The sequence below is a fragment of the Babylonia areolata genome, chromosome 20 (assembly GCF_041734735.1).
Source record: "Babylonia areolata isolate BAREFJ2019XMU chromosome 20, ASM4173473v1, whole genome shotgun sequence".
Taxonomy (NCBI): Eukaryota; Metazoa; Mollusca; class Gastropoda; order Neogastropoda; family Buccinidae; genus Babylonia; species Babylonia areolata.
This window is the reverse complement of record NC_134895.1, coordinates 11,724,927-11,742,426: the sequence shown is the minus strand read 5'-3', so window position 1 is coordinate 11,742,426 and position 17,500 is coordinate 11,724,927. Positions and strand designations below refer to the sequence as shown.

At 43.9% G+C, this 17,500-nt stretch overlaps 2 protein-coding genes across 2 annotated transcripts in view; one reads left to right on the top strand and one right to left on the bottom strand.

The window, feature by feature from the left end:
• The window catches only part of LOC143294765 (hydroxylysine kinase-like), a 5,693-nt gene extending 5,118 nt beyond the window's left edge, over nt 1-575 (top strand). Inside the window, exon 5 of the mRNA XM_076606236.1 lies at nt 1-575. This exon is cut by the window's left edge and continues 233 nt beyond it. Coding sequence (XP_076462351.1) covers nt 1-312 — 312 coding nt within the window. The 3' untranslated portion in view covers nt 313-575.
• Nucleotides 576-3,080: 2,505 nt separating this feature from the next.
• On the bottom strand, nt 3,081-14,607 carry LOC143294767 (uncharacterized). The gene is made up of 5 exons (XM_076606239.1): nt 14,495-14,607; nt 13,394-13,659; nt 12,015-12,189; nt 4,373-4,581; nt 3,081-3,990 (listed from the first exon to the last, which is right to left on the bottom strand). Exons 2-5 carry the CDS (start codon nt 13,650-13,652, stop codon nt 3,557-3,559), a joined length of 1,077 nt encoding a protein of 358 aa, XP_076462354.1. The 5' UTR covers nt 13,653-13,659; nt 14,495-14,607; the 3' UTR covers nt 3,081-3,556.
• Nucleotides 14,608-17,500: the final 2,893 nt, after the last annotated feature.

Below are 17,500 nucleotides of genomic sequence, written 5' to 3'. Positions count from 1 at the left end.
GACTGCCACCAGGTGGCGTTGCTGGACATCGGAGGCCATGTCTTGGCAGGTTACACCAGTGTAGACAGCACGCCGGTGGAACAGTTTGGCATTTGTCTGTTTGATACTGCTCTAGCTTGCTTGGCTCAGTACATCGTGTTGAGCACGTCTGATTATCAGGGCCAGGAGGAATCAAATGACTATTGTCTGCTGGGCACCGAAGATTCTAGAGCAGTGCTAGGGAGAATGGTGAAGGTTGACTCGGCTGAAGTGTGTTCAGCCTGGGGGAAGGTGTTGACTGCTTATGGTTTTGACAGTCCTTTCATCGTGTGAACAGGAAGATATGTATGAGTGTGTGTGTGTGTCTTTGCACGTGTGAGTGTTTGTTTATGTATGAGTGCTGTAGTCAGTAGAGGTCTTCAATTTTAAATCTCTCCACTTTGTGATGTTAGATGTGTGTGTGTGTGTGTGTGTGCATGTTCGGTTTTGGGTGTGTGCATGTGCATTGGCGCATGATGACTTGCTCTGCTGTCACGAAGCCCAAAAGGATTGAGGTAATAGGTTATTTTTCATGAAAATCAAAATTGGTATGTGTATCTCTCTGAGTCTGTGTGTGTGTGTGTGTGTGTGTGTGTGTGTGTGTGTGTGTAATTCATTTGGACATATAGAAACACTGAAACGGTGGAATTAAAACAAACGAACAAACTATCAAACAAACAAACAAAAAACCCACCAAAAGTAAACAGCATTTCATTCATGATGTATAATTTGATTTTAATTGAGTAGGTCTGTAGAGTAGTTTTTGTCTGATGATAAGACACAAACTGATAAGTTGTGCGTGGTATAAAACTCACCTCACGTACACTTTATTTCCATTTTCTCCACAAAAAAGGGAAAAAAATACACAGAAACTGAAAACTTCTTAAATTTCATTACAAACCAGAAACATTTTATTTAGAATTAATTTCACTGTACACCGTAATATAACTGTGCATAAATTCTTGAAGAAGAGTCAGAAAACCTTTTCTCACATCAGTGATTTAACTCTTTCTATACGAACGGCGAAAGAGACGACGTTAACAGCGTTTCACCCCAATTAGTATCATCAAAATATTGCAAGCGGAAGGCTCTTACACTGAAGACGTGCATGTTGACAAAGAATACCACAATTCTGACGACGGAAGCTAAAGGTTGGGTCATTCAGACACCCACTGGACATCCGAGGGGTCTGTGTAGAGGAGAAGAGAGGACTGGCCGTACTGAGTGAGTTAATGCATATTCATGGTCTTCACATGACCAGCAGTAAACATTCAGATAGAAATACTATACAAGTTATTGAGTCTAATATTAATTTTCCTGTTCAGAATCACAGCATATTAAAATGCATCAATGCAATGCATTAAAGTACCAAATTATATCTCTCTATATATGTGTGTGTGTATATATATATATATATATATATATATATATATATATATATATATATATACATGACTCTAATGTTAATTTTTCTTCTTTTTTTTTTTTTAGAATCATCAAAGCATATTAAAATGCATGAACATAATGCATGAACTAAAACATTGTGTTTATTCAAAGGTTGGCCGTCTGCTGCCTTGTTGGGTTTTTTTTTTTTTTTTTTTTTTTTTTTTTTTTTTTTTAATATTATATACAGCACAAGTGGTGTGGTGTATTTGGACCAGTCCACATGCTTTGGCCCCTCCATCAAAACTGAAACTGATTAGATAAACTAACAAAGTACGTATATACAGTATGTGCAAATATGATTATATATTCCAACACCTTGTAAAGTGCAGAATCATATCTGGTTAACGCTGTCTGACTGAAAGCTGTTTTTAGTCAGAAACCCCCTCTACCCCCCTCTGCCACCGCCCCCCCTCCCCCCCCCCCTTTTTGACTCACTTTTTTTTTAAAAAGTAGTTAAAAAACCCGTTTAAATCCAGCAAGAATGGCAGGTCTGCACATACGTTGACCTGGGAGATCGGAAAAATCTCTACTCTTTTTTTTTTTTTTTAACCCACCTGGCGCCTTTACCGATATACGAACCCGGGACACTCAGATTGAAAGTCCAACGCTTAAACCATTCGGCTATTGCGCCCGTCGAAACTGATTAATCATTTTTGAAAAATAAAAAGAGAAAAAAAAGAAGGACTAACAGAAAAAGGGTACAAACAAACAAAATTACACATGAGCTTGGGAAACAGCGTCGCCCATAAGAATGTCTTTGTATTCCGCAAAGCCGCGCATCTTGTCGATCAGGTAAGGTCCGTACGTCTCACATCCAGGCTTCACTTCCATGGCGGAGGCCCCGATCTGACGCGGGCACGGGCATCCCCTTCAGAGTCGGTGGGCATGACACGAGTGACGTCAGCATCGTAGCGCGGCTCGAAAAAGAAGGGCACAGAGAATCGATCAGCGTTGGTGTCAACGACGCGATGCACGGTGGGGCCTTGACCCTGCCCCCAGACATGGCCGACATCATGTTCACCGACGTTCATGACGAGGGGAGGAGGGCCGGGGTGGGACCTCCATCCACCCGCACTGTGACCCCCCTTCCTGTCCCCTCGCCACACTTGGAGCCGCCGTAGTGGAAAGTGGCCAGCAGGGTGTCACAAAGCCTGCAACAGTGTGCAGTTCGTTGCGGGGGGGGGGGGGGGGCGAGGGGGGGGAGGGGGTGGTAGGTGGTAGGGGGGGGGGGCACGTCTTGGGTTAATTAACCAATAATGTGATTTCAATGCCAACCCCCGCCACCCCGAACCCCTGTGGTACACACATGGCACACACGCACGCACGCATGTACGCACACACACACACACACACGCACACACACACACACACTACACACACACGTACTGTAACGCACACACACGGTTTTAAACAGTTTTTTTCGAACATGTCACAATTACAACACAGTTATGGATTAACAGGACAACGAGAAAATCTTAAAACACACACACACACACACACACTAACACACACACACCCAACACCAACACACACATACACACACCCAACACAACACCACACACACCACACACACACAGAGGCCTACACACACACACACACACAGGCCTACACAAGCGGGCCGTTCGTGAGCTGCAACACCCATGTTCACTCGTATGAACACGAGTGGGTTTTTACATGTATGAACGTTTTACCCCGCCATGTAGGCAGCCATACTCCGGTTTTCGGGGGTGTGCATGCTGGGTATGTTCTTGTTTCCATAACCCACCGAACGGTGGCATGAATTACAGGATCTTTAACGTGCGTATTCGATCTTCAGCTTGCGTATACACACGAAGGGGGTTCAGGCACTAGCAGGTCTGCACATACGTTGACCTGGGAGTTCGGAAAAATCTCCACTCTTTTTTTTTTTTTTTTTTTTTTTTAACCCACCTGGCGCCTTTACCGAGATACGAACCCGGGACCCTCAGATTGAAAGTCCAACGCTTAAACCATTCGGCTATTGCGCCCGTCGAAACTGATTAATCATTTTTGAAAAATAAAAAGAGAAAAAAAAAAAGAAGGAACAACAGAAAAAGGGTACAAACAAACAAAACTACGCATGAGCTTGGGAAACAGCGTCGCCCATAAGAATGTCTTTGTATTCCGCAAAGCCGCGCATCTTGTCGATCAGGTAAGGTCCGTACGTCTCACATCCAGGCTTCACTTCCATGGCGGAGGCCCCTGATCTGACGCGGGCACGGGCATCCCCTTCAGAGACGGTGGGCATGACACGAGTGACGTCAGCATCGTAGCGCGGCTCGAAAAAGAAGGGCACGGAGAATCGATCAGCGTTGGTGTCAACGACGCGATGCACGGTGGCCTTGACCCTGCCCCCAGACATGGCCGACATCATGTCTCCGACGTTCATGACGAGGGAGGAGGGGCGGGGTGGGACCTCCATCCACCCGCACTGTGACCCCCCTTCCTTTCCACCTCGCCACACTTGGAGGCCGCCGTAGTGGAAAGTGGCCAGCAGTGTCACAAAGCCTGCAACAGTGTGCAGTTCGTTGCGCGGGGGGGCACGTCTTGGGTTAATTAACCAATAAAATGTGATCTCAGTGCCCCCCCGACCCCCTGTGGTACACACATGCACGCACGCACGCACGCATGTACGCACACACACACACACACATACTGTACGCACACACACGGTTTAAACAGTTTTTTCGAACATGTCACAATACAACACAGTTATGGATTAACAGGACAACGAGAAAATCTTAAACACACACACACACACACACCCAACACAACACCACACACACACACACACACACACAGAGGCCTACACACACACACACACACACACACAGGCCTACACACACAACACAAACGCACACACACACACACACACACAGAGCAAACTGACCAGAATCCGAATGTTTCGAACAACACAGAACAGTGTCGCCATCCCTGGCAGTTTCAGGGATTTCCACACCAGCTGGGCGAGGTGGGTAGTGCAACAGACGCAGCGTGGACAGACTGTGTGGGACGAACATGGATTCGAACCAGTTCTCCTCCAGTCCACAGCCCAAGCTGATCAACCGAAGAATTTCTGTTCCTGCTTCCAGAAACACCCTGAAGAAGTTTGTTTGATGTTAGATGAATTCCTTCACATGTGTTTTGAACACCCAGTATCAGTATCAGTATCAGTATCAGTAGATCAAGGAGGCGTCACTGCGTTCGGTCAAATCCATATACTCTACACCACATCTGCCAAGCAGATGACTGACCAGCAGCGTAACTCAACGCGCTTAGTCAGTCCTTGAAAAAAGAAAAAAAAAAGAAAAAGAAAAAAAAGAAAAAATAACAAAAATTAAAATAAATAGATAAAAAAAAAGAAGAAAAAAAACCCATAAAAATACTACTACTAGTACTACTACTAATATTTAAAAGGTGCAAAATCTTGATTAAGTCAACTCAAGGCGCGCGCGCGCGCGCGCACACACACACACACACACACAAGAAAAAGAAAAAAAAGAAGAGTTAAATAAGCAAATAACTGTAAAACATGCAGACACACGTTCACACATGCACGCACACACACATGCATAGCAGATATGCAACAAAGATATGCAGTTTCACAGGCATGGAAGCACGATCAAATACACATAAACATGAGCACCGACACGCACACACACACATTACCCTGCACCCCCCCCACCCCCCCCCCATCCCTCCTCCACACACTCATTTCTAGGCTACATATCGCAGCTTCCGCGGCACACACACACACACACTTACTTGTACAAGCACACACACATACGCCCATATCCTCCCCCCCCCCCCCAATATATATATATATATATAATTTATATATATATATTTTTTTTTTGCACACCCGCACTTTCCAATATTCCGTTGCTCCCACAGTGTAGACATGCATACACACACATACCTCATCCTCTACACACACACACACACACATTCACGCACGCACGTGCACAGAGCTCTCCTCACATATGTGTACACTTAAACACACAGACACACAGACACACACACACACACACACACACACACACACACACGCACAGAGGCTTCCACTGCAAGAGGGGTGGGAAAAAAATCTCTGAGCCAAGAACGTGGCGTCTAGTGTGTTGCTCAGTCTATTGTATTTGGAAAAGCCCACAGAGACTCTGTTCCGTTTTGAAGTAATTAACGGTGTTGGTTTGGAAATGATGCCGATATTCGTTTGATTTGCAAAGCATCGTGCTCTACCTTTCATGCTAGACTTACGGCCGCTCCCTCTCTCCACCTTTATTTCTTTTAGGCGATCGATGGTGTGATGGCCTTGTACCTTTTTTTTTTTTTTTTGATATTCTTTGACTTTTCTGAGGATTTCCGATTTTCTAAGCTGTAGGCCGATCGTTGTTGATGCGTTACCAGCAAGTCTGTCAGCTCGCTCATTTCCCTTAACACCTGCATGTCCCTGGCTACTAGTATGACCATGTAAGTTTTTTAATCTGAAAGTTGCGCATTGCCTCATGCCACTCTGGGCTTCCCATTCTGCTTTCAATTTTCTCTATGAGGTTCATTGAGTCCGTTAGAATCATGGCATGCTGGTTTCCGGGCATATGGATAGATGATAGCTACACCCACCTATTACATGATGATTGAACACCTATTACATGATGATTGAACACCTATTACATGAAGATTGAACACCCACCTATTACAAATACAGCACGTAGAGCCACACCCACCTATTAAATGATGATTGAACACCCACCTATTACAAATGCAGCACGTTGAGCCACACCCACCTATTACATGATGATTGAACACCCACCTATTACAAATGCAGCACGTTGAGCCACACCCACCTATTACATGATGATTGAACACCCACCTATTACAAATGCAGCACGTAGAGCCACACCCACCTATTACATGATGATTGAACACCTCAATATTACATGAAGACTGAACACCCACCTATTACAAATACAGCACGTGGACGCACGCAGATACGCACACGAGCGTGCGAGCGCGCGTGCGCCAGAGAGAGGGAAAGACGAAGAGAGAGAGAGAGAAAGAAGGAGAGAGTATGAGAGAGAGAGACAGACGGAGAGAGAAGAGACTGAGAGAGAGAGGCTGGGGGTGGGGGAGACTAAGAGAGAGAGAAAAGGAGAAGGGGGCATTGTTTGCTTGCTTGACCTCATTAAATGAAACTCTTTCTCTCTCCGTGTGTGGACTGACTGCTTGTCCGTGGCAAAAGAAACTGGACTACAAGTATACGCTGTAAATTGTTTATGTTTGGATTTGGGTATGTATAATAATAATAATGATGAATACTTATATAGCACACTATCCAGAAATCTGCTCTAGGTGCTTTACAAAAACGCTTTTGATAACATAAAACATTATATCTATGTTACATACACACACCAAAATGTGACCACACACACACACACACACGCACGCACGCACGCACGCACGCGCACACACACACGCACGCACGCACGCACACACACACACTGCATACATACATTTTAACATACATGTGTATCTAACAGCTACCCTAACACATACGCACACATAGGCAGGCACAAACTTACATAAACACACGCACACACAATACACATTCATATACGTGCATGTAGTTGTGGACCTGCCATAATTGAACTTATTGCTGAGGGAATAGGTGAGTTTTGAGACGAGATTTAAAAGATGCGAGGGAATCAGAATGACGGAGGTTATCAGGGAGCTTGTTCCACGTCTTTGGCGATTGAAAAGAAAACGATCTGTGTCCATAGGTCTTACTTCTGACGTGAGGTTTCCTGAGAAGTCGAGTATCAGAGGAAGAACGGAGCTGGCGAGACGGGGTATAGATATGGATGAGTTCAGAAAGATACTTGGGGCCAGATCCGTTGACTGCAGAAAAGGTCAGAGTGGATAGCTTATAGTCTATTCGATCAGAAACAGGCAACCAGTGGAGAGACTGAAGAAGAGGAGAAACATGGTCAAATTTAGAAGCTCTGCAAATGAGTCTGGCAGCGTTATTCTGAATTCGTTGGAGTCTGTCTAACAGGTATTTGGGAAGGCCGGCCAAAAGAGAGTTGCAGTAATCCAATCTTGAGAGAACCAGAGAGCATACAAGTGTCTTAGTTGCATCGGTTGAGAGATAGTGGCGGATAGAGCTGATTCTACGCAGTTCCAAATAGGCAACTTTACAGATATTCGAAATGTGCTGTTGGAAGGAAAGAGACTGGTCCAGAATTACACCAAGACTGCGAACAGAGGGAGAAAGTGAAACAGGTGTGCTATTGATCAGAACAGAGTCAGGAAAGGAAGGATGCTGACGAAACTTCTTTGGACAGGTTATCATCAATTCAGTCTTATCATCATTTAATTGCAGCTTGTTGAGAGTCATCCAGTCCTTTAGGCCAGCAATGCACTCCTGTGTTTGAGTCACCAGTGCATCAAATTCAGCTATGGAAGCCGACTGATAAAGTTGTGTGTCATCAGCAAAGCTCTCATGCGACATCGCATGATGACTGATGACATCCGACACAGGAGCCGCATACAGCACGAAAAGAACAGGACCTAGGACGGACCCTTGTGGGACACCATATTTCAAGGCAGATACTCTAGAGTATGTACCATTTACACACACTTTCTGTGTACGATCTGACAGGTAAGACGTGATCCATGCTAGTGCAGTGTCACGAATACCAAAGGAAGTTTTAAGTCTGTTCAAGAGGATAGAGTGGTCGATAGTGTCAAAAGCTGCTGACAAATCTAAGAGAGCGAGAACAGATATCTTATCCTCATCAAATCCCGAAAGCAAATCATTCACTATTCTAAGAAGGGCTGTTTCGCAACTATGACCACGTCTATAAGCTGACTGGTGGGAATTAAGTAAGCCATTCTGCTCCAGATGAGCTAAGAGCTGAGACAATATGATCTTTTCTAGCAGTTTTGATAAAAATGACAGATTAGAGACAGGTCGATAATTTTTCAAACAATTATGATCCAAAGATGGTTTCTTGATGAGTGGACGTACAACAGCAGACTTGAAGCTTTCAGGGAAACAACCAGACAGCAAGGAAGAATTGATGACATGAGTAATATGTGGCAGTAGAACATCAATACATTCAACCAACAAAGAAGACGGGACAGGGTCAAGCTCACAGGATTTCGGACAAGCGCTCAGACACACTTTCTTCACAAAATCTTCAGTAACCGGTTGGAAACAATGTAAAACAGGACCACTGTACACGCGTTCTTGAACGGGTGAAGAAGGAGACACAACAGAGTCAAGCTTCTCACGAATGCATGATATTTTGCCGGTGAAGAAGTCAGAAAACTTTTGAGGGAGTTCCTGCGCCGAAAATGTTGTAGGGAGAGGAGTGTTTTTCATTTTACCTAGTAGATTGTTCGTAGCGTTGAAAAGCTGTTTGGCTGTGGTGCATGCAAGTATTTTAGAAGAGTAGAACTTTGACTTTGCCCTGTCAACAATGTTTGTTACATTATTCCTGGCTGTCTGAAAAATGTCCCTACTGATGGTCAAACTAGTGGCGCGCCAGTGCCTCTCAGCTCTTCTTCTCTCCCGCTTGGCCTCCAACAGCTCTGGTCCCACGGTGTTGTACCAAGGCGACGGGGGACGATTGGAGATCAGGCGCCGAGTCGACGGGGCGTGCCTGTCGAGTGCAGCGCATAGGACAGTGGATAGCTGGTCAGCAGTCGGCTCAAAAGGGATATAGTCAGCAGGTCAGCTTTAAATAAGTCTAAGTCAATTGAGGTCAGTGTGCGCACCTCCCTATACACACGGGGCGTGGGAGGTTTGGTGAGGTTCAGATGACACGTCACACTGTGATGATCGGAGGACAGGGTGTGATCGACGGTGGTAGACTTCAGGAGGCAGTCCTCATTTCTGTGCAACACCCAATCGACGATGTGACCACGATTGTGTGTAGGCTCGGTTACAGACTGGTTAAGATCGAACAAACTGACAATTTCAAGTAATTTAGAGGTATAAAACTGTGTGGGTGAATCAAAATGAAAATTAAAGTCACCAACAATAAGTAGAGAGCCTGGTAAACTATTAGCGTATTCTAAGAAGTCCGGAAACTGTTCTATGAACATCGTATCAGAGAGTTTATTTTTCTTGTTTGGTGGCGGACGGTAGAGGCAGAACACATTGAGGTGGGAATGTGGCAGCGACAGTGAAAGCTGGGCCAGTTCGAATGAGGCATGGTTGAAGGGAAAGGCAGATGTGTACGTTGTGTGTGGGAGCAGCCTGTCTGACACAACGAAGGCGATTCCTCCCCGGCAAGTTGTTGTAACACGAGGGAAGGAGGTGGTAGTGTAGCCAGGGGGACCGAGATCTCGACACTTAGCTTCGCTTCATCCCCAGTACTGCGAAGCCAAGTTTCTGTGATACACAGGATGTCGAGGCTGATTGAGAGCAGATGTTCGTTGATCGCTGAGCGTTTGAGGCGAGGACCAACTAACTGGGCGTTGAACAGACCTAGAGAAATTTGAGTTGAGCGGTGGGAGGGAAAGCAGGACAGAGGTACACGAATATGGTTATTAAAGTTGATGCATTTAACAGGGTGGTCAGAGGAAGTTACACGTCCAGTACCACACACAACAGCTATCTTCCTCTGCTTGCGACGTCCTGCACGATGAGTGCGAACACGGGGGAGGTGACAACCTATATCCACACCTCTGATGGCGTCGATGACAGAAGGGTCAAGTGCTGCAGGAGGCACGGACAGGAGTTGGTCCCGTGTGTAAGACACACGGGGAGAATGAGCATTAAGCAAGGGCCTGTGGTAGAGGTCAGCTTCAGGAACACGCGGAGCGGGCTGCGCGTGCGAAAGGGGATGGTGAAGAAATGGCGTGCTCTGACAAGCAAGAATACTTGCCAGGTTACACAGAAAACATGTCCAAATAACTTGAAGTTCCGGTGGCAGAATCGCACAAAACAAGCACCAATGTATACTCCACTCCATCATAAAGTACATACACAACTTTTACGTCAACGCACAATCACATTCCAACACAACTGACGAAAGAAATGAGAGCTAGGACTATGCTGCCTGTCAGGCGTATGGCTTAATCAAGGTTGTAGAGGGGATTGATGAGTTTTTTTCGGACTTTTAAAGAAAGAATTACTGTATGTAGATGGCAAGAATGGGATTTCCATGTTAACAACAGTGAAAGATTTAATGTCTATAAAACCTTTTGTACTATACCCGCTGTCAAATCCTATTTATTGATGAATATAGATAAACATTTAAAGTATACAATGACTAGATTTAGACTTGGTATTTCGGAAATTGCAGAACATAGTCACCGTTATAAAGTACATGATGAATCTGATTTATTATGTCCACTTTGTAAGAAGGGGAAAGAAAATGAAGTGCACTTTGTTCTATCCTGTCCTGTTATGCATGACTTAAGAATACAATACATACCACTGAATTTGTTAAAATTCCCTAGTCAGTTTAGATTATCGCTACTTATGGCATCTACACACGAACAAACTATCGGGAATTTCTCAGTTTATCTGTACAAAGCGTTTAAGCTTCGATCCACTCTTACGTCGTAAAATTAATTTATCAAGCTTCTGATGACACAGTTAATTTATGAGTTTAGTTAAATAGGTGTGTGTTATTTATCTACTGTGTACTACTTAGCTCCAAAGTGTATATCGCATGACAAAATATGATATTTGTCTTATTTTATTCTATTTTTTCTTCTGAAACGTGTTTTTTTTCTGACACCCTTTCATGAGGGGCAATAGCCTATATGAATAAACCATTCATTTATTCATTCATTCTCTCCGTGTGTGTCTGCCTGTCTTCTTCGTCTTCTTCTTCTTCTTTCTCTTCCATACATGGATTCTTTCACTGATACAGTCCTAACCACTCATCTCCAACCACTACATCAGCGACAATATCATAATTGTTTTATCATTCGGCCACACGCTGCGATCGGCTGATACCATCTGTCACTGAGTGGTGATAGATCATCAATACTTGCCGTCTGAATGCAAACCTACTCGAGGAATATATGCATGTGGTGTGAGATTAAATCGCAGCCACCCCCCCCCCTCCTACCCCCTCCCTGAAACCTCTAATAACCGTATGAAATGATGATGGGAGTATTAATGATTCGCTATGAATCTCAGACCTCATATACAAGTTATCAAGAAATAGGATAGATAAATGAACAACCCCCTATTGCAGTTATAGTCGATCTTGGCTTCTGCAACGTATTTTCACCTTGATCCAGAAAACGCACGAAAGAATGAAAGAAAGGAAGAAACAATAAACAAATTTCTGTGACGAAGCCCATATATATATATATATATATATATATATAGAGAGAGAGAGAGAGAGAGAGAGAGAGAGAGAGAGAATAGATAAACAGACACACACACACACACACACATATATATATATATATATATATATATATATATATGCATATCCTACCCTCCCCCCCCCCCCTCCCCCCCCCAATCCCCACAGCATCAGCCCTGCAGCACAAGGACTCACGAAAAGAACCGACGCATGTCTTCCCGGAACTGTGGCGCCCCCTGCACCTCCTTCGGCCAGAGATTGGCCTCGGTGAAGAACGGATGGATGGCCTTGTCCTCCTGGGGTGGGCTGTCCTCGCCCACCTCAAAGCCCTCCTTGAAACTGGCCTCTCCTCCCTGCGTGGGGAAATAGCCTGGCGCACACAGTAACATTTCACACCAGTCGGTGACGCGGCAATAGGCCGAGTGGTTTGAGCGTTGGATTTCCAATCTGTCTTGGGTTCGAATCTCAATGGCGGTGCCGGCGCCTCTGTGATGGGTCAAGGGGTGGAGATTGTTGTTCCGGGTTCTCACAGCGGCAGATCAACAGATGTGCAGACCTGCAAGTGCCTGAACCTCGTTGTTTGTGAGTACACGTATGCAGAGGATCAAAATGTACGCGGTAAGTATTCCGTGATCCATGTCAGTGTCAGGTGGGTTATGGAAACAATCATGTTCAGCACCCCTTGAAAACGAAGTATAACTGCGGTCATGTACTTAAAAAGCCAACTCATACATACAGACGAGTGAACGTGAAGATTTCAACCCACAAACGCAGAAGATCAGTCAGTGATGGTGACATTTAATATTACTAAATTTATTTTGTCACATGATGATGATGATGATTATGATGATGATTGTGATGATGATGATGATGATGGTGATGATTTCATCAATTTTATCAGTTTCATGAGCAAGAATGCAACACCTATCATTAATAGCTACCATCACTTCTTTCTTGTATGAATCCATCAATGTTTCCTCAAGATATCACACTATCGTGTCTCTCCGTGACGAAGAATCCTTTAACAGTTCCCTGTACCTGGACACCGGGTAATCTGGCCGAGTTGCCAGGGGGAACCCTTTTGTTGCCGTGGGTTCTTTTACGTGCGCTAAGTGCATGCTGCACACGGGACCTCTGTTTATCGTCTCATCCGAATGACTAGCGTCCAGATCACCATTCAAGGGGTCTTAGTGGAGGGGGAGAAAATACTGGTGACTATGTCGAAAGACTGTATCGATGCGCTGTCATCGGAGAAAGCAGCTCAACTTTCATGCACAGAAATTTGTTGAGACAAAACGTAATACAATACAGAATACAGTACAGTTACAATGCAATGCAATCCAGGAGTCACGACCTGGGTGCGGCCCGGACCCCTTAGAGTGTAAGGAGTTAAGGGCAGAAACACCTGACTGAGGTGGGAAGTTCTTCTCTGAAGACCTTGTACTGCCCAGCTCTCCCTAGAGTTTTTTTTTTTAATATATATATATATATATTAAAAAAAAAAAACTCTCTCTCTATATATATAAATATATTTATCACCAATGCAAATGACAAGAACGAGCACTGCCACTTACCTCTGTAATAGTTATGACTCTCAGAGTTCCAAATCTTCCGAGCCACCTTGTTTTTCTCCTGCTGGCTCAGGTTAAAGAACCACTGGGTCATATTTAGCAGCTTCTCTGGGTCGAAGCCTTCGACATTGTCCACAAACAGGAAGCCTACTGTTTCAAGCGCCTCCACCAGTTGCTTGGCAACAGCCAGTCGAAATTTGGGGTCCCTAGCCTTCTTCAGGTCCACAACAGGAAGTGGGGTGTGATCTCCTGTGGTCGCCATGGTAACTCTGAAACAGTGACAAACATTAGGTTTGTGTGTATACAATGTGTGTTGTGTTGTGTTTATTCATTACCCTTTTGGTTGTGCGAAGTCATTCGGGTTCTGATTAAAAAAATTTTAAATTTTTATTTTTTTTACTATACTCATACTACCTTCAAGTTAAAAAAAAAAAGAAAGAAAGAAAAAAAGTTATCAATAAATCGTCACAAGCACTTGCTGTGCGAGGACACATTGTGTGGAAGAAAAGATAAAAAAACCCCACAAAAACCAACTGAATATTCGCAGAAATATGTACTGAGTTGGGGGAGATATGAAGGGAATGATGGTTAAGATGATGATGACCATAATGATAACTACAATATTAACATTAATGATAATTATACATCTATATAGCACTTTCGAACTTCTCAAAGTGACACGACAGTCAAACTCAGAGCACACGAGAATAAACTCACGCACGCCTCCCCTCACACACACACACACACACACATGCACGCACACACACATACTCCCACACACACACACACGCACGCACACACACAGACACACATACACACATGCACCCAGACGCACACTCACACACATACTCACACACACAGAGTCACACACACACACACTCAGTCACACACACACACACTCAGTCACACACTCACACACACAAACACACATACACACACGGACACGCCGCACGCACGCACAGACACAGACAGACTGACAGACACACACACATACACCCACAAACACCCACACACACCGCTCAGTCACACACACACACACACGCACGCACGCACGCACAGACACACACAGACACACACACACACTGGATGAATAATATCACCTACCTTTTGCTTGTCCTGTTAAACAAACAAAAACAGCAACAGAAAATACAGATCAACACGTCCAGTGATACAGACTTGACATAAACTGGTTCTGAATATCAGTGACGGAAATGAACGTTTTAGCCTTGGAACAAATAGGTCAAGGTTGGGCATACAACCAGGGGACCCCCCCACCCATGCACCCCCCCCCCAAAAAAAAAAACACGGTCGCAAGACAGAATGTGTGTGTGTGTGTGTGTGTGTGTGTGTGTGTGTTGTGTGTGCGTGCGTGCGTGTGTGTGTGTGTGTCACGGTGTGTGCGTGCGCACCTGTATGTTGAGGGTTGAGTTGCAGTGTCTACTGGACTGTAAATTGTCGCATCTGCGTTGTTTCTCTCTCTCTCTCTTGAAGTATGTGGATGTGCCTTGCTATGTGTGTGTGACCCCTCTTCTATAGTCGTGTGTACGCCCACCCCCCTCCCCTCCGTCTCGTCACAGCCCTCAGAAGCTGAGTCACTGTCAGTATCTTCTTGCTGGTAGCTTTCTACACTGCAGATACTTTATTCAACGTCTTAATCGTCCTCGTTGAAGCATTTCAATCACTTCAACAGCAGTAAAAAGCCACTGTCGTGATCTAGTTTGCTCAAATTTTTTTTACATGTATCGCCGGCGACGCCATTTTCGACACGCATGCAGATCAGCTTGTCATGCGGGTTACCAAGGTCAACGGCTCACGAAGAAACTTTCCATTTGACCCTTGACACGTTCGCAATGCCCGGTGTAGCTGCGATTTTTATGCTACCCCATGAGGAAAAACGTGGGCAATTTTTTAATTGTTGAAACTGCTTTCGCGTTCCATTGTCCAGAACGCTACCTTACGTCAGGAACGCTATAGCGTTCCATCGTCCAGTATGAGTTAACCAATAGCTGATATTGATCCAACACTATCTTGTAATTACTACAACAAAATACTACACACATCTTAGAGTACTGACTAAGCACACTGTAACAGTACAACTGATATCAGCATGTGAAATAATACATGAATAATAAAAACAGATAACAGAATCAATGGCTTTGATAAAATACTGGCAAACTGAAAGACCAGGTAGTAATCAGTGCACAACACAAATATTGGAAGAACTGTCATGGCTTAACCATTAAGTGGTGAATAACTTACACAAGTAATCCATTGCATCAAAACCAAAATATCAGCACAGCTAAGCTTGTGCTCAACATTAAAATCTCCTCTGAAAGCTGGATAAATAATGCCTAACCTTCATCAGTGACAGCAAATGAGAAAGAATGCGTCATTCACTAGAACATTCTGGAATAGTTGAATAAACTATCAGTGGGCAAAGACGCCACTGACTGACGTCTGAAAAGAATGAAATGGAATACTGCTACAAGCATATGACAACATGGCAATTATTTAGATTAATTATTGCTGAGCTGTGACTGCATGTCAAAGCAAAACTGAACCAAGTAAACCAAACTAAGGCAATATCAACATACTCATATGAACGCAAGTACTGTGTCAAAGAATACAAATTACAAATCATCAGCAAATTTTACACACAGTACTTACAGTGATATGGCGATGACGCTGGCCATTGCAGCAACACACACTCTGTGTAGGACACAGCAAGAGAGAGAGAGAGAGAGAGAGAGAGAGAGAGAGAGAGAGAGAGATAGAGAGAGCAGTTTCTAGTCAGTGACTAGCCAGGTGGAAAGTGACCAGTGATCACCCACTCTGTCTATTTATGCAAGTCATGCGAACTGCAAAGACGCTCACGTGTGCTGTGAAGCAAATCGGCTCCAATCAGGCTAGATTAGAACTGTGTTTGTTACAAGGTGTTCAGTGATAGATTTCTAAATTATTCCTGAACCAATTTACGTCGGACTGGTTGCAAAAGAAACAGCTCAACACACATACTTTCCAATGAGTATAAAATGAAATGTTGATTATTCAAGGTGAATTTATAACCTTAATTTAAGTCACCTGAAAAGGGTCAGTTTTAGCGAGCTTGTTACTGCAAACTACAAACTGCATTAAATCAGTTTAATGTAGGCAAACACAAATGAAATAGATTTAAAGATGGAATTGGCACGATTCTGCCAGTATATAATACTTGTAATTTACTGATCAAACAAAAGAGATATTTAATTAAATACAGTGTGTCAGAAACACAGTTTTCAGCTCACCCAAATGCTGTCAAGCAACACTAGTTGTGGAGTGATTGTCGTTAAGTGTCAACACTGAAAATCGGCTTCATATCTTCTAAATACCTGATCTATTCTCATCCAAACACTATAATGGTGTCGTTTTAGTTTCCAACAGCAATCACATACAGAATTGTAACTGTAGATTTATGTGTGATGGAAAGCTTAAGTGTGTCAGTTTAAATCTGTAGACTGACGAACATTAAACTTAAATCAAGTATGCTTCTAACTGATAAAAGTGTGTGTGTGTGTGTAAGCACAACAGATATAATATTGCAATGAACGATACACAGATTTGAGTTAATACATGTTTGGAGCAGTTTAGAATAGGCACTGATTATTCAAATTTGGAATGGCTTTGTGCCTTATGCCTGAGTCATTGAGAGGCCAGCGTGTTAGTTGCGAAAAAGGCGTCTGCTACTCAGCTTGTGTGTGAATCAGTTTTTGAAGCCAGCTGAGTGCTTGGCTACACATATATTACATAATATCTCTTCTCTTGGAACGTTTTCATATCTGCCTCGTTTAATTTTTAAATCGCGTGCACTTATTCTGAATTTACAGTGTGTGTGTGTGTGTGTGTGTGTGTGTGTGTGTGTGTGTGTGTGTGTGTGTGTGTGTGTGTGTGTGTGTGTGTGTGTGTGTGTGTGTACACCATGCGTTTCACACTTAACCTCATGTTGACAGGGAAAACACACATAGACACAAGTAGGGTAATTCAAGGCAAGAAGCCTAGTTGGGGTCAAACGCCCACCCCCAAAATATTGGAGATCACAGTACACAGCGAACAAATGACACTTTTACCGTTTCC